Here is an 18122-nt window from a genome sequence, read left to right as displayed (position 1 = left end):
TATTAAACTAGCTTAAAAATAACTTTAACCTCAAAAAAAGGAGGCTAATGCTTAAGCTGATTGATTTTCCCCTGTTGGTGCAAGGTACTTGTAAAATAACAGCAGATCAAGGAAGGAGATGCATTGAGGAATGCATTACACTACAAAAAGATGTGCTCTTCTAACTATGCCTTCAAATTTCAAAAAGAATGAAACCCATTGGTCTGTATTCTTTTTCTAGGTTAGACTCATTGTTTTGAGTCCTTTAAATTTTCCTGGTCTAGTCAATACTATTGTGTGTTGGTTTTTTAATGTTTAGTCATGATAGCAAACTGAAATGTACAGTTACTTGTATTTCTCCTTTTAAATTGCATTTCTTATTTAAATTGCATCCCTTAGTACAATGACATAAGAAATGCAACATAAATATGTGTATAGCTATATATATATGTTTATAGCCTTCAGAGCTTGAAGACCCCCACCCCCAAAATACTGTTATCTGCCTAAATCCACCTGAGTACAAAATATTACTTCAGGTCTTGTTTAGCATATGTACCATCTAGAGCTGTATGCTTTGAAATCAAGTTTTTGGCATTTAAGTATACTGCTGCAGGATGTTTACAGAGAAGTTTCACAATTACCTATCTCAATTTACACCCCATTTTACCTAGAATAAGGGATTATATCTGTAAATAAGTTCTAGTGAATGTCTTAATTTTAATATTCTGTTAATATTCTTAGATCTTTCTCTGAATTGTGTGTTACCCAATACCTTATTCTGTTGGTTAATACAGTGGTTAATAACATGTTAATTTTTTCCTCACTTAGGACTTAAAGATGGAAGCTATGAGCAGTACAGGTACATTTTCAGAAATACATAAATTATTATTCTTAAATACTACCTTTATGCTCAAGAGTTAGGAGTGTGGGATTGGGAATGACATAGACATACTGCCTACAGTGACATTTGCAAGGTCTTTCCATCCCAGTTACTGTAAACACTGGAGATATTTCTGTTTCAATGTTATAGCATGTTCTAATCTTTGTAGCTAAAAATCAGGCTAAACTCTTCTCCTTCCTCATCTTTCAGACTGTAGTGCTGGTGGTTTTCTTGGTGATGGTTAACTTTTTTCTCCTTTTGCTGCTTGAAAATTAGGCAGTTTCAGCGTCGAAAGTGGCCAGATGTGAAGAGACCATCATCTTCTAAGTCACTGTGAGTTGGGAGCAGTTCATGAAAAGCATTAGCTTTTGCTTACCTTTCTTTTCTTTACTTTTCTGTTTGCATGCAGCACCTTTTTAACATCATCATCTATTCTCATGCAAGTGGCAAGTGCTCTAAATTAAGCAAGCACTATTACACTGCCATCATTACAGACCAGTCCTGTACAAAACCTCTTGGTATATGTTTTCTGGGAATTTAGGAACGTTAAGGTTAAAGCAATTTAAAACTTGAGCAAAGGTGGACTCTCAATTAAGAAACCAATTATCATTAATTATCTGTAAGAATTTGAGATCATTATGTTGGTTTTGTCTATACTTAAATGTGTGGCAGCCTCGTAGCAGCCTCTCACAACATCCAGAAATAACAAGACTGATTTCATTACTTGAATTATGATTCAATGACTGAAGTCATTACTCATAGAGGATCATGTGCTTTCTTGCTATTTATCTAACCACCACCTCCTTCATGTTGTGAGCAAAGAAAGCAAGTTAGAACAGAAAGTAGTGTACTTTGTACGAAGAAAAATCTGTACATTTTGGGTTATTTTGGCATTATACTAAAATTCAATATTGTTGCTTATTTTACTGCCCTTTGAAACTTGCAGATAATATCATTCAGTGTAGTACTGTTAGTTCTCAACTTGCCAGACCTCAAAGGTGAGATAGAAATTTACACCCAAGAAAAATAGTTACCTTTGACATGCCAGTTACTCTCTGTCTCTGAACCTCTCTAAAAAAGAAGGTTGAGACTTCAACTCATAAGATATTCACCAGCTATGCAGTAAGAACTATGTACCAGCACCTTCATCAATAGGCACAGTCCTATTCTCCTCAACTCCTCCAGGAGAGAGCATTTTTGTCACATAATGGTAACACTTTATATATCTAGTTGAAGAGAGCCAAGATGGGATTCAGAACCAAACGAAGCTAGAATTTATGAGACACAGAGGTTGAAGTTTCAAACATAGTTGTTTGCTTGTGATATACCTGTTGTATTTTTATAGGTGGTCTAGTGTTTCAATTGTTTTACTCCTGCATGGAACTATTGAAAATATATTCCAACTACTTCCTAACTAGGATGTTATACACTAAATCATGTTTGTTTTATTTTAAAGAGGCCAACTGTGGGAAGGATGGGAGGGCTAACCTCCCCACCTGCTGGATCTCAGTGAGGATATAAACTGGCCAGAACTTGAATTCATGTACAGACTGTGAAAATGTGTATGATTTCAGAAAGAATTATAATGTTAGCCTGGAGGACTGGATGAACTTTGAGGCCAAAATAGATAAGAGTTTGCACTGGTGAGTGAATTAAGTAGATGAAGTGAAATTATGGAACTCCTGTCAGGAATACAGGTCTCTTTGAAATCCACTATTGTACCTGCTTTTTGCTTTGGATTATACCTCACCTGCTTCACAAAGCATTTTATGTCAAGAAGACACCACTAACATTGTTCCAGGAATTGACAGAAGAGGAAACACAGCTGCATCCCAAAGAGGATTGCCATCCCTGTGGCCAAAGTGTACACAAAGACCGTGGATGTAAACTTACAACATTTCTCAGTTCAGCTATACCTTTGGATGGCACGAGGGAAAATTTCAAAACCAAGTATTTCTAAAGCAAGATACAGAGAACATGGATGCTTTTGCTTCCAACTGGGGTAAAGGTAATGCTGGAAAAGAACTTGTAAGAGATTCAGGAATTCAAATGAGCAGCACTGAATATTCTCAACACCCATGGTATTTCTCAAATTTCCTCTGAGGGTATGTTTTAGTTCCATGTCTACTTGTCTGTCCTATTGACAACTCTAGGAAAATTAGAGAAATCTTAACTAACAGATGTCAGACTTTTGGAGGGGTTGTGTAAATATTGATCAATATACTGTTTAAAAATATTTTTTTTCGGGTTGTGAAGAATTTTGTTAATAAAAGTGTGGAATGCCCACATACCATTTCTCAAAAGGTTACTTAATGTTGCATAGCACATTTCAGAATTCATCCATTTTTAAAAGTACTGAAAAAAAATCAGTAAATGTACATCTTACATTTTAATGAAATCAAATTTGTATTAATTTTTTTTCTGTGGATAATATTATATTGTTATGTTCAAAACCAAAACAATTCATTTGAGAAAGCAACATTGGCTTAGTAGTGCAACTTCTACACTTATTTTTAAAAGGCTGCTCTGAGAAGTTCAATAATCATGACCAATAAAAAAATAATGTAGTTATAGCTCAGTCTACAGAAAAGTAGATGACCTGAATGAGGGTTACTGTTTAAAAGCTTTTAAAGGAAAGAAAACATGACTTTACTAAGGAAGCACAGTGTACAGAGTCTACTTGAGTATCTTCATAAAGCTGTTATTAAATACATTGTAGTACAGGCACTAGCAGTGATAATTTATCATTTTTTTCCATGTTAATCTGCTACCTGTTTTAAAGCTGCATGTGAGAGGAAGCTCATAATAGACTCAACCAACTGTGGCCTTGACTATTAACAAGAGGTAAACTTTTTGCAAAATACAAACTTAACTTGCACTTCACAATAGAAAAGCATTTTTGCTGCTTTCCTGGGGGAAGTATTAGCAGTCTACCTTTACCCAAGTCAGTATGCAGAAAGAATGCTAGCTAAGTTAGATCAAAAAAGTTTCCACTTACCTTTTTTTGCATTCAGCCTATAACTTCTGAACAGAGGATGAGACTATCAGACTCCTGCATGGCCAGTATTACTGCTCCAGTTGCATATCAGGTAGAAGCTTGAAAAGTTACCATATCCCTTTATGCTCATGCAAAATACTGAGCTGTAAGATTTGCACATTACCTAAGAAGTAACTGTTACTTTCTAAAGGTAGGTTGTTGCTGAGTTAGGGGGAAAGCTACCACCTCTCCTCCTTTCAGCTCTGCTAAAGAGTGCTATTTAAGTTGAAAAAGACATGAATTCCAGTCAGTATTGCTGCAGCTTTGCTAAACTGGTCTCACAGGCAGAAGGTCTAAGGCATTACTCCCTTAGCTTTTACAGCCAGCTGGAAAAAAAAAATAAATCATTTGCTATACATAGCTTTCCACAGTAACAGCTGTATCGATTTTGTAATAGTAGTGGATTTCCTCTGACCTTACCAGGATGTAGCTAGCAGCCTCGAAGTATTAGAGAGCTAATACACGATGTCACCAAGTTCTGATTTTAAATAGAAACCTTTATTTACATTATTATTAACATCCAAACACAAAATTCAGAAGAGCAGTAATACCTTACAACCAACTCTTTTATAAACCAGTCCCCAAGGTTTTTCTGTTTTTCAACATAAAGATACAGATATTTCAAGCAATACTTAATGTAAACTAAACTTAAATGCAATTCTCAATACTGTATGCCTTCTCCTGAGAATTTTTTAAAATATTGCTCTCAGAGTTACATGGTTTTCATACTTGCTGTATCATTCAATCACCTGGTAGTCTGCACATAAATTCAAAAATAAAATGTGTGCTAATTGGTACAACATTCAAATAGTTTTTGTCTTCTAACTTAAAAATGGTCCTGATTTCCTAAATTTAAAAGCAGAATTTTAGATCAAGATTGGATAAAGGTACTACATGTGAATTTTATAAAAACATGGTTTCTGTGATCAAAGAATAACAAAGTAGCAAAACTATGCTCATTATGCAGCAGTGACCAGAGGTGGTTGGACTAGCTAACTGTTCTCTTACAGTTGAAAAATTGTATACAGTTTTTGTTGTTGTTGTTAAATCTGCTGCTACAGAACCAAATCAGAATTGGTGGAGATACTAAATGCTAACAGCTTTCAAGGTAAGTTTTATTTACTGCAGTCCATAAGCCTTTCACACTAGACATAATACTTGGAATCAGTGTTGCCAAGAAAGATGTCATCAATGCAATTTAAAAATGTGCCCCCCCCCCTTTATTAAGTTTAAACTAAAAATCTAAAAATCTTTGGATTCAGCAAAAAAGTAGGTACTAGAAAGCTCCAACATTCTAAATACAGATGAGAAAACAATGATCCTTTACAACACCAGTCAGGTAGGTACCAGCTATACATACATGTATAAACAAAATCACTCATTTTAAAAAAAGTTAAGAGGGCACAATGTATAAAGTTGTATATAGTCTAAGAGCTCACCTAATGAAAGCAATCAGGGTTTGTAGTTTCCATCAATATAATGAATAACTACAAAATATAAAGATTGTTCTACTCTCATTTATATAAAAAGCAAGGGATTGTTGCCTTTCAACTTCAGTAGGCAGCACTCAAACAGATATGTTCTAAGAAATAAGAAAGAAGATAAAAGTTCCTTAGCCTTTTAAAAGTTTTTCATTAAAAATAACAACACACATGTATTGGATTGAAAGTTTCAAATAAATACTAACACCTAACCTATATACTCCGTACTAATCGCAAAGATAGGGTTGCATAAGGTAGACTGAATCTACATTCCCATTGGAACACAACTGGCTGTATGCTAAGGATTAATTTGTTGAGAAATTTTCTAGTGAAAGTTATTCCTATTCAAATGGAAGATCACTGCATATTCTGAAAAATAAAACCACCTCATACTTACAGTACCAAGAAGAAGCAATCAAGAACACTTTTTTCCTTTTTTTTTTTTTTTTTTTTTTTTTTTTTACTCACTTGGGAGAAGTCAGTTTTCCATTACACAGTGAACAACAGAACAAAAGGACCACACATCTTAAACATTTCTGGGTCATCCCTTATGGAAGATTAGGGGTTTGACTCATTGTAACTGCCTGAAACTGGAAAAACTGCAAAAGGATCTTCATGTCAAGGAACCAAAATAGAGAAAAAAATAAACCTTATCAGCAAATAATATGAATAAATTTGTAACCAAACAAACTTAAATACTGATATGAGAGAAACCTGCTTAGAAAATACATTCATTACTATTAGAACAATCCAATGAAGTGCAGACATTTGGTTAAGTGTGGCTTAATATCCTTATAGATTTCTGGATGTTATGTAACAACAAATATTTTGCAACAGACAAACTTCTTTCAAAGAACATTTAGAGTTTGTTAAAATCGACCAAAAAAGACACAATCCAGATTCATCAACTGAAAAGGAGAAAGATTGTAGAAAGACATGATCATCATGACAAGTCATAACATCTTACAATGCAGAGCCTTTTTGTCAAATTGCCTTATGCAAAAATAAATTTAACAAAGTGCTCAGAGGTGGAGAAAGCATTTAACAACTCGTCTTTTATAAAAAGCTATATGTTAAAGATGTAAAAATAAATGAAGTGTCAAAGACCAAAGAAGAGAAAGGTGTGGGCTGAGGTCACCCAGCTTCAAAGTCATTAAGTTTAGTTAAAAAAAAAAAGTATTCTATTTGGACCTCAACTACACTTGAGTTTACAGAAATCAATTTTGTTAAATATTTAGCTTCACAAACTCTGCAAAAATGAGTTAGTGACCTACAAAAGTCATATATATAATACATTATCTTAAAGAACATATTTACAAAATTTATTCACAAAAAGACAGCAAAATTCTGATTCAGACTGCAGTGCCTTGCCTTGAGTTTTCTGAAGTATTCTCAAAATGATGAAAGATTATTGCTCTAATTTCCATACACAGAAAACATTACATTATGCAGTCTTTTCAAATAAGTCTTAAGAGATTGTGTTTGAGAAGGAACATGAGCACACCCTACCTTCATATTAAGTCCTTATCAAAGATATTGCATTAATCCATTATATAGTCTTATATAAAGTGCACTCAGCTGCACATCAATATGTAAATATTAGTCACAATTGTGTTTAAATAATTTAAATTTATTATCCTCTCTTTTTACCCCTTGGCATCAATGGACAGGATTTTGGAATAGTATGTGCCAATTCATTTTGCACTGCTCCTCTGCTTGGGAAATCCTGACTCCTGGGGGTAAGAGATTAAAAGCAGCATTTATATTCAGGAATTAATATAAAAGAGTCAAGGCTAGGAACTACATTCTCTGTCAGATATTCTTACTAGAGAAATCAGGAAATTCTTATCACTGTGACTTCTCCAGGCACTTTCATCTGCCTGTAGTTAAAGGGCTCTGGATAGCTACAGTAAACAGACAAGGTATTCCAGGGGTCTATTTACTAAAATGCCTTTGCCGAATTCACATTTCTAGAGGCAGAGTGCCAAAAATATTTATGACCTTTTTTGTACACCACAATATACAGTAATATGGATGCCTCTACTAAAAAAATTTTTTTTTTTTCTCTGAATGAAGTAACTTAGGACATCATGTTGATTAGCAGGAAAAATCCCTTATTTCCAGAAGGCCAGTACTAGTTGCCATGAAGAATGCGTAACTTTCCTTTACAATACTAGTGCATCGTTAATACAGCGCATTCTTGTTTGGAGATCGGGTTTAGGTGTCAGCAGTATTTCTGTTGAAGAAAAGAAGAAAGCATCATCAGAAAAAATAAAAAATACCTTTGCTGGAAAAACTGGTCAACATTTTGCACTGACAGTCAATTTCTAAACTGAACAGATTTTAGAGCTCCATTTTGAAGATACATTTGTAGAAAAGTAATGTTGTCCCAGAATTCCCTAAACACATTATTTAGTTATCTTTTCTGTATGATGTGGTTTTGGAAAATGTAACATTTCACTTCCTTTTTCCCTCTTTATAAATGGTACTGGTTTTTATCAAAGTCCTCTAATACCTTCCTTGTCTTGCAGAAGTCCTCAGATTATTCTGGCTACTACTTACGTACCTTAGACAAAATTTCATGAAGTACTGGCAACTTTAATAAATGTAGCGCATCTCAATATTATATTGCCTATCCCTTGGCATTTTCTGGAAAGCTTACAGCACAAGTATATTTAGTATTTTGGCCTCCTTTGTCATACCTGTTATTAGCTTACTTTTCTCTTAAATAAGAGGCCTAAATTTTCCTTAGTGTCTTGCTATGTGTATACAAATATTCTAAGGTGTTACAAGGGTAAGTATCACCATTAGCTACTTACAGAAAATACTGCAATACCAGGATTCTTGGTCTGACTCATCTGATGAAGATATTTTTCACAGTCCCTGTGTTTCCCTTTCTGGCTTTTATCCAAGCTCTCTTTGTGCAGTCTAAACCTCGATCCTATACATGATACTTCTAAGTCAACAGCTAATCACAGCTGCTTGGATTCATCATGGATCTGATTTAAATATCACCAAATATAGTATATATCTTGTGTCATACAAGTTGTATGTCCACAGATGTAAAGACAAAGAGGATAACAGAGAACAGGATTGTGACATTGAGGAATGTCTTGAAGCAAATCTTACTCAGTTGGAAAAGAGCCAATACATCACCACTCGTTATGGACAACTTACCTGGTCTGGACCCATAGGCATCCCTGACATAGGCATAGTATTAATGTTCATCTGTCCAAGATGGCCACTGCTGCCATTCATGTGCATCATACTGTACGTTGCAGGATTACCTTGATGGCTGAACTGTTGCTGTGGAAAAGAACTGAAGCACAAAGGCAAGAATAAAATGACATCCCAAGAAGTTTACTCACTGTTATGTTGCCTTCCCTGTACCAGCTGTCAACATGTGAAAGAATTACGTTATCAACAGAAGCCTAAAATTATTTCTACGTTTGTTTCTGCATATTGTCTGTTTAACATAGAAATAAAAATTTCTCTCCCCAAAGGAATTTTGAATTTTTAAATACATGCAGAACTATGTATACACATTTCCTATTGTAACCTTTTCAGACACACTGTGGTACTATTCTGAACCTTTGTATTTCCCCCAAGTTGCGTTTTCAATATTTAAAGAGTGAATGTTGTCTCCAGTTGCAAAGACTCCAGGGGTCCAATATGAATAAGTGGAACTAGGCATAATATAGGTTCAATCAGTGTATTTCCTAAACCAGAGCAGGATATGAAGGACAATACAGACCTTAGAAATATAGTTATTATTTCCTTTTCTATAACCTTTTCTTACTACAAGCAATAGTTTCTATTTTTGGGCAAACTGAAAACAATTTTTGAGCTATAGGTTATAGCTGTAAATTTACCTGCTCCTGGTCATGCTTCCTGAGGGCCAGCCCTTCATCTCAGGAGACTGGTACATTGCTGCTGCCTGAGGATGCTGCATCATAGGATTCTGAGAGGGTCCCATTCTTGATGACATCATTGGATTGGGAGGGCTTGATACTCTACTAAAGGCAGGATCAGGTTGTTGGGTTATTCCTGACAAGACAAAGAACACTATACTCAGTTATCATCACCTAGGCCTTGGTTTATCTTCTTGCAAGGATGGGGGGGGGGGGGGGGGGGAAATAATCTTTGTTATAGGAACATTTCCATTTTTCAGAATGATCAGTATTTAGTAAATTTGGATTAATAAATAAAAAAGGAAAAGAACACCAGACAGACATTCAAAACAAAACAAAAAAACACCATGTTAGTACTAGTACCATAATTAGGTGGATAGGAGAATTGCTGTGGAGGAACTTGAGCCATTGGAGGGCCTGTCAGACCACTGTCCATGCTTCCTGAGGCAGTCACATTTGGTGGCGGACTGAAGGCCTGAGGTTGCTGTTGCTGCTGCATCATCATTGCCATCCTCTGTTGTCTAAAATGATGACTTATTAGCTCCCTGTTACGCTGAGCCACCATTTGAGCATTAAGAAAACCTTGTTGCTATCCCCCAAAGAAAAAAAAAATCATATTAGAAAAATTTTACAAATAAAGTTGTCAGACTCAATCAAACGGTCTACAATCTAAGACCCAGTATATCACTCACTAGAATAGAAAGAAATTTTATTTTTAAGAAAACCCACAGCTATTACAAAAAATATCCAAATATCAAACAAAGGTTTTCATTGAGTTGTTACTAGTACAAAACAGGTGACAGAGTAGACTGTCTATTACTTCCTACATGGAAAAGACAGTTTGCACACTGTATTGATAGCATGGACCCAATGAACAAACCTCTCTGAAGTCTCAACAATAAAAGAGGTTAAAAAAAAAAACAAAACACCTTTTTTTTAATTATATGATGGAAGAAAAAAAAAATGCTGTGGCACCATGAAAAAAAGGTTTAAATTCTAAACAAACCTGTAAAAGAGGTGTCTGTGTAAAAATGACTGTTTCAGAAATCGTTAGTGTAATAATTACTTACCTGTGATGCCACCTGTGGCTGCATAACTGGTCTCATCACTGAGGTATTACTGCCTGGGTTTTCCATTTTCATTTCAAGGGCTTGACGGGTTTGATTCATGAACTTAGAAAAAGATATTTCAGCACTGTTAGCTTGAAAATACCAGTATCTGAACAAAATTATGGCAACTCCTTAAAAAAAAATTCTTTACACACCACTTGAATCTCTAAAGAACAATGATTAATTTTTCCTCATTTGACATCCCTGAAGTACCAAACTATTTGTTATCAAGCTCAGACAGACACATAAAAAAAACTTCAAATAGTGCAGTACTACTTGGCTTTATTTTTCCTTTTGAAATAGCACTTTTTAAGAATAAATATATAACAGACTATCTCTCTGTTCCAAATCATGTTTGGGGACAAAGAGTATAATCTCCAGCCTTGTTTAAAATAGTGAACTATTTTCTCCTTCCTTTCTATCACAACATCCCAAAACCATACAGCTTGAACTAGTGTCGTAGAACAGCCAAGACAGAAGACAGCATTTCCTAAGGATTTAACGTTGCCATTCCAGGTCACACAGCACTGTCTCAGTTTTCTGAGTTTTATTTGTACATTTTCTATTACCCAAAACTTCACCACGTCCAAATGTACTTCTGAAAGGCCACAGCACAGGAAGCATTCTCCATACTAAATTCATATTCAATGATGTTCTCTTATATTTGGTATCAGGACTTCATGGGAATTCAATACTGAAATCATGCAGCAATTTTTTAAAGCAGTACTTTCAAGCCAGTATTAAGATCTTTAGATAAAGTGGTTTTACCTACTCTCTCAACTTCTGTCCTAAGAAAAAACCTACGGCAACAGCAAATCATAAGGGAAGGCAAAATAGTATCTCAATAAGCTCAAATGCAGGGAAAAAGAAAAAAAAGAAAAAAAAAAAAGAACATTTGGTTTTCAGGAAAAATGTAACTGCTTATTTAGTGGTTAAAAATGATAATCTTAACATGGATAATGAGATCATCCAGAGATGTTGTACAGGATTACCATTTTAATTAAAAAGCACCGTTAAAATTAAAGTTCCGTCCTTTCAATCATGTGCTATAATGTCAATTTCCATATTCCTGAAGTAATACACAGTTCAGAGCACACCTCATTCTGAAACAAGACAAAAGAGTAAAAGCAGGAGCAAAAGATTACCTGCTGCCCCTGAAGCCTCTGCTGGAGCTGCATGCGGAGCTGCTTTGGTGTATTGGTCCGAGGTCTCATCACATTTGCTCTAGGATGCATACTTTGAAGTGGAAAATTGCTTTGTTGGCTCATCTGATTCATCACTGAATTAAAGGATGGCTGTTGTCCCTGAATGTTGCTAAAACCTCCTGGCAGGGCTGCCCCTTGCCCTTGATAGGGCTGACCATATAATGAAGGCTTCTGGTCAATCATCACTGCAGATTCCTGACCTTGAAATGAATCTTGCTTGGCTTCCAAAGCTTGCCCCTTCAAGAGACGTAAAACACATACTGCTAGTGAGACCAATAGTTTCTTGAGTAGAAGATAGCATAGGCAAGATTACTACTAGTTTTGTCTCTAGACAAGTGAAATAGCAAAAGTGATTGTTAATAATTTATTTTAAAATCAGTTCTGCTGCACACTACTCACATAAGCAGATCAATATCATTATTCAAACCCTTTTGCACTTTTAAACTGCAGTTTGTACAAATGATGGTATGATTTGTACAAATGATGGTATGATTTGTACAAATGATGGTATGATTTCTTTTTTCGAGTAAATTCCTAAGATTTTAACAGAATTTCTTTTTCCTGTTTGCTAGCCGTGCAAATTCAGGCAGGCTGAAATTAGAAGAGATGAAAGTGTCCTACTCACTCATCAGTTTAATCAATTCTAAGTTCTCCAATGATAACCATTACTCTAAACAAATACTTCCAAAGAGATTTAGAAAAACAGCATCAAGGAAGTGAGAAGAGACATGTGAGTGAGGAGGCTCTCCTCACTTTCTTTTCACATACCAAAATAATAAAGGCTATTTGGGAAAAAAAAAAAAAGCCCAGAATTTCTTCCTTCTTACTTGGTTTACAAGATCAGGAATTCCTAGCGCTCTGTCAATTTCTTCCAGGCTCGTGACATCTGTATTACTCAGCAAAGTGTGCAGCTGATCCAAAAGCGCTCTTTCCTCATTCTGTCCTTCCACATTTGGTGCTGCACATAAGAGGTCATCCAAAGAGTTTCTCACTAATTGTCTATAAATATATATATAAAAAAAATGCAACCATTATGGACTATAGAGACATGTACTTAGTTTTTATATTATATATTGCCCTGGTGATGATGAAGTACTATAATCATCCAGAAGACTGAAGTAAGACTTAAAAACTTAATGTCCAAATTTAGGTCTAGAAACACCCAGTCAACTGTCATCTATTCTTCAACATTTGCAAATTCTGTTTTCTCCTGGTACCTAAATATTAACTTCTGAATGTGCCAGAGAGACATAATGTAAGATTTTCCCATTTCTTTTCTCTGTGCCTCCCAACTCAGGGACTGATTGGTTCTATTAGCAAAACCTTTTCTGGGGCTGGGTTAAAGAGGTCCAGTGTCATATGATGACAAAATACCAGCAGAATAGGAAATAAATTCTGATCTGTTGTCCCCACCACATAAGCTACTTTGATTTTTTTTTTCCACGTCTTAAATTCATCTGACAGAGTGAACAGTTGTATTCAAACACTTTTAAAAACTTTCCTTAATTCTACCTGTTTTGTGAACTCCGCGATGCTTGCTCCATGGACAGCATGTTGTCAGGCCATGATCCTGGCTGGTTAGATGGTGCCGGCTGTCCATAGGGATTCCCCCCCAAACCCACGTTAATCTCATTTGACCCTGTGAGGTAAAACACTTGTTTTTAAAACAAAAGGTGTCATCTTGTTTTTCAGTGTTCACACAAAGTGTTGTGGAAGATCACATAAATTATGAAGTAGCTTCAAGAGCTACTAATTAGCATGTTTCAAGGTGCATACATAAATTCATCCTCAGGCTTATTTCAGAAATATGATATGACCACAGATTTAAATATATGAGTACTTAAATGAGTACCTGAATTTGCAATGTGGTTCCATATGAAATTTGGATAAGCCATGTGAGAAGAGTTTTGAAAAATGTTGCAAAAAGCTTTTAAAAGCCCTGATCACTGAGAAGTTCACAGTAATGATAATAATAACTACGTCAAAGATTATTAAACAAATTAGGTACCAAATAATGTGAATTAAATTGATCAGAATACTAGCATCTTCACATATAATCATAAATGGCATCCAGTTCCTGGAATTTAGCAGAGAAGTACTGCACTAAAGAAATAGAAATAATCATTAAATTATCCAAAAGAGATCTGGAGACTCAGCATGAACAACATATACATAAAATGCAGATCACCAGAAAAAAAAAAAAATAATAATAATAAAAATAAATAAATAAACAGAACATCAACAAGTCATCAAATGCCCCAGTCAGGGGAGATAAGTCTTAACCTCAAAAAGTCAAGTCTTCAGATGAAAAGCTAGCATTGTATGAAAACTGAAAATATTTTGATGATGCTTGCAAAAAAACTAATGAGATAGTGCTAAGTATGACAATAAAAAATAAAGAACTTACTCATGTGAATAATTTGCTGTTGTAGCATTGGCCTTGTACCAGGTATGCTATTAGAACGAACGGGCAGTCCAGGCATAGAGCTGCCTGCTGTGGGTCTGGGCAGCGATGCACTAAACTCAGGTCCTGGTCTCATCACTGAAGTAGAACTTGTAGGTTCCAACCTGTTAACCTTTGAGTTTGGCAAACCCCAGTCTCCGGACTGGTGTTGATTCATAGCTACACTTCTGTTGGGAGCGCTCACTATAAAGAAAAGCACAAAATACAGTCTTTTTTTTTCTAGAATGCAATACGTATTTTTGTTTTAAAACTAACTGTAAGTAGATTTATTTGTTGTTGGTTTTCATTTATTTTTACACCAACAAAGACACTCACCAGTGACAGAGCAATTCACTGAACACTTAACAAAAGCAATTAAAGCTTACCATTCTAAGTTTTGAATCATCAGTTATACTCATTAAATATATTTTAAGTTGCCAATGTTTGACTGCCACTATGACTTGTTCTTGCTTCTATATAGCAAAAAAACATTAAATTCAAAACTTTTAATAGTCAAAAATAATTTCACTTATAAATAAACAGCTATATTCTTAAAACCTCAACTAGAGATAATAATTAAGAAGTATTTCTATACTGATTATAAAACTAATATTCAAATAATAAAAATAATAGAAACTAGTAATAATAACAAATAATAAAAACTAATATACAAAATTAGAAAGGCCAAAGCTCATCTGGAGCTCAATCTGGCTACTGCCGTTAAAGACAACAAAAAATCTTTTTACAAATACATCAACGCAAAACGGAGGACTACGGAGAATCTCCATCCTTTACTGGATGCAGGGGGAAACCTTGTTACAAAAGATGAGGAAAAGGCGGAGGTGCTTAATGCCTTCTTAGTCTCAGGCTTTAGCGGCAATACCGGTTGTTCTCTGGATACCCAGTACCCTGAGCTGGTGGAAGGGGATGGGGAGCAGAATGTGGCCCTCACAATCCACAAAGAAATGGTTGGTGACCTGGTACAGCACTTGGATGTGCACAAGTCGATGGGGCCGGATGGGATCCACCCGAGGGTACTGAGAGAACTGGCAGAGGAGCTGGCCAAGCCACTATCCATCATTTATCAGCAGTCCTGGCTATCGAGGGAGGTCCCAGTTGACTGGCGGCTAGCAAATGTGACGCCCATCTACAAGAAGGGCCGGAGGGCAGACCCGGGGAACTATAGGCCTGTCAGTTTGACCTCAGTGCCAGGGAAGCTCATGGAGCAGATCCTCTTGAGAGTCATCACGCAGCACTTGCAGGGCAAGCAGGCGATCAAGCCCAGTCAGCATGGGTTTATGAAAGGCAGGTCCTGCTTGACGAACCTGATCTCCTTCTATGGCAAAGTGACACGCTGGGTGGATGAGGGAAAGGCTGTGGATGTGGTCTACCTTGACTTCAGCAAGGCTTTTGACACCGTCTCCCACAGCATTCTCCTCAAGAAACTGGCTGCTCTTGGCTTGGACTGGCACACGCTTCGTTGGGTTAGAAACTGGCTGGATAGCCGGGCCCAAAGAGTCGTGGTGAATGGAGTCAAGTCCAGTTGGAGGCCAGTCACTAGTGGTGTTCCCCAGGGCTCGGTGCTGGGGCCGGTCCTCTTTAATACCTTCATCGATGATCTGGATGAGGGCATCGAGTGCACCCTCAGTAAGTTTGCAGATGACACCAAGCTAGGTGCGTGTGTCGATCTGCTCGAGACCAGGAAGACTCTGCAGGAGGATCTGGATAGGCTGCACCGATGGGCTGAGGTCAACTGCATGAAGTTCAACAAGGCCAAGTGCCGGGTCCTGCACCTGGGGCGCAATAACCCCAAGCAGAGCTACAGGCTGGGAGAGGAATGGTTGGAGAGCTGCCAGGCAGAGAAGGACCTGGGAGTGATGGTGGACAGTCGGCTGAATATGAGCCAGCAGTGTGCTCAGGTGGCCAAGAAGGCCAACGGCATCCTGGCTTGTATCAGGAACAGCGTGACCAGCAGGGCTAGGGAGGTGATCGTCCCCCTGTACTCGGCTCTGGTGAGGCCGCACCTCGAGTACTGTGTTCAGTTTTGGGCCCCTCGCTACAAGGACATGGAGGTGCTTGAGCGGGTGCAGAGAAGGGCGACGAAGCTGGTGAGGGGCCTGGAGAACAAGTCCTACGAGGAGCGGCTGAGGGAGCTGGGCTTGTTCAGCCTGGAGAAAAGGAGGCTCAGGGGTGACCTTATTGCTCTCTACAGGTACCTTAAAGGAGGCTGTAGTGAGGTGGGGGTTGGTCTGTTCTCCCACGTGCCTGGTGACAGGACGAGGGGGAATGGGCTAAAGTTGCGCCAGGGGAGTTTTAGGTTGGATCTTAGGAAGAACTTCTTTACTGAAAGGGTTGTTAGACATTGGAACAGGCTGCCCAGGGAAGTGGTGGAGTCACCATCCCTGGAATTCTTTACAAGACGTTTAGATGTAGAGCTTAGGGATATGGTTTAGTGGGGACTGCTAGTGTTAGGTCAGAGGTTGGACTCAATGATCTTGAGGTCTCTTCCAACCTAGAAATTCTGTGATTATAAAACTAATATTCTTTAATGCTTCTTCTACCAAAGCTCATACTATAATCTTGCAACATTTTTTGCATTAAAGCTTTTTCTTTTACAATGAGAACTATTTGTACTCAATCAACAAACCTAGATTTGCTCCAAAATTTTCCTGGTTTTCAATCATTCTTGGACTTCCACCCATCAAGTTTTGCTTTTGTAACATGGAGAATGCATTGACATTCCTCACTGGAGCACTCGAACCCACAGGACTGTCTAAAGACATGGCTCTGTTGAAAGGTGGACGGGTAGGCTGCACAGACTGGGGACTCCTCATACCTGTTGAAGAATTAAAAGAAGCTTGCAATTGTATATTTTAAATAGAAAGTACAATTAATGACTTGTAAAAATTTAATCTATTTAGAGGCATGTATATTTGACCTTAAACAAGCCAATAGCTAGCTACTCTGCTTATGTTCTCACTGCCCAAGCCACATTTTGAATGTATAGTTCAGACCTTTCACAGGCAAAGCCAAACGCAACTACATCTGACAATAGACATAAAGAGGTATGTTTATGTTCAGTTTTATAATGAACCCTGCTTTTAATATTTTGAAATAGTCTAGTATTTCAGACACTTTAACATATAGGAGTGGACTACCCATCCTTTGGATAACTCTGACATGGAGACAGAACAAGTCAAATGGATCTCTGTTTGAATGAAGTGGAGCCCAGAAGCAGTATGTTTTTGAGCACTTTGCATTACGTGGATTTATTAGTGAGATCACTGTGTTCTACAGCCAATGCTGCCAGTGACCTCACATGTTCTTGTACTTGATTTCACATTTTTCATTATACATGATTCACCTCCTTAGGTTACATGAGCAAACTATGACCCCATATAATCAAGAGATGACCAACATTATAAAAGGACATGACAATTGTAATGATAATGATGCTGGTTTATTAGTAAGGTCATCTTTTTTTCCTACTCAGCTTCCTGTTAAGAAAGGTCATTCCTTTCAATGTCAAAGAGGAATATTGGTTAGGATTTGCAGGCCACAAGATGTTTTACATAGAGTAAATGGAAAATCAAAGGCTTGCCACCAGTCCCATGTTATTTCCTTAGTCATCTGCAAGGAACAAAAATCCTCAATTTCAATTTACAACTGACAAAACATTCTTCCTGATGTTTTGCCTCTGAGAAATCTGGTAGACAATCCAGATTGTCTACCATTAAGATACCATTAAATGAGGAACTGACATTAAGTGTACTCGCTGTGTACATAGTAGATAAGTGCTGCCATTTTGCATTGCATTTATCTGTAAAGGTACAGCAGATCAAAATGTATTCTCTAAGGATTTTAGGATGCATTATGTTTACATCAAGTAAGAAGAAAAGCCTAATTTTAAAACAAAAGTGATATTAAATGAAATTTCTTACTCAATGGGGCATTTCCTTGAAATAATGCTTGCTTTGTTCCAAAGCTATTTCCATTTGTAGACATAGCATTATTATAAAACTCCGAACTAGTCAGATCACCTAAAATTGCATCCAAATTATCCAAGTCTCCACTCAT

At 36.9% G+C, this 18122-nt stretch overlaps 2 protein-coding genes across 25 annotated transcripts in view; one reads left to right on the top strand and one right to left on the bottom strand.

The window, feature by feature from the left end:
• The window catches only part of SULF2 (sulfatase 2), a 167872-nt gene extending 163174 nt beyond the window's left edge, over positions 1-4698 (top strand). For all 16 annotated transcript variants that reach the window (XM_084537682.1, XM_084537683.1, XM_084537684.1 and 13 more), the window contains 3 exons: positions 808-838; positions 1136-1192; positions 2316-4698. In XM_084537682.1, the coding sequence (XP_084393808.1) occupies positions 808-838; positions 1136-1192; positions 2316-2346 (119 nt within the window). In that variant the 3' untranslated portion in view covers positions 2347-4698. The remainder of the gene's footprint in view (positions 1-807; positions 839-1135; positions 1193-2315) is intronic.
• NCOA3 (nuclear receptor coactivator 3) overlaps positions 4373-18122 on the bottom strand; it is an 84926-nt gene continuing 71176 nt past the window's right edge. For all 9 annotated transcript variants that reach the window (XM_084537673.1, XM_084537681.1, XM_084537674.1 and 6 more), the window contains 11 exons: positions 17987-18122; positions 16693-16881; positions 14010-14249; positions 13115-13241; positions 12430-12601; positions 11543-11839; positions 10359-10460; positions 9652-9877; positions 9250-9424; positions 8555-8696; positions 4373-7613 (listed from right to left, as the gene is read on the bottom strand). In XM_084537673.1, coding sequence (XP_084393799.1) covers positions 7602-7613; positions 8555-8696; positions 9250-9424; positions 9652-9877; positions 10359-10460; positions 11543-11839; positions 12430-12601; positions 13115-13241; positions 14010-14249; positions 16693-16881; positions 17987-18122 — 1818 coding nt within the window. In that variant the 3' untranslated portion in view covers positions 4373-7601. The remainder of the gene's footprint in view (positions 7614-8554; positions 8697-9249; positions 9425-9651; positions 9878-10358; positions 10461-11542; positions 11840-12429; positions 12602-13114; positions 13242-14009; positions 14250-16692; positions 16882-17986) is intronic.

Source organism: Aythya ferina (assembly GCF_964211825.1).
Source record: "Aythya ferina genome assembly, chromosome: 16".
NCBI lineage: Eukaryota > Metazoa > Chordata > Aves > Anseriformes > Anatidae > Aythya > Aythya ferina.
Note: the sequence above shows the minus strand (reverse complement) of the source record. Positions and strands in the feature narration are given on the sequence as shown.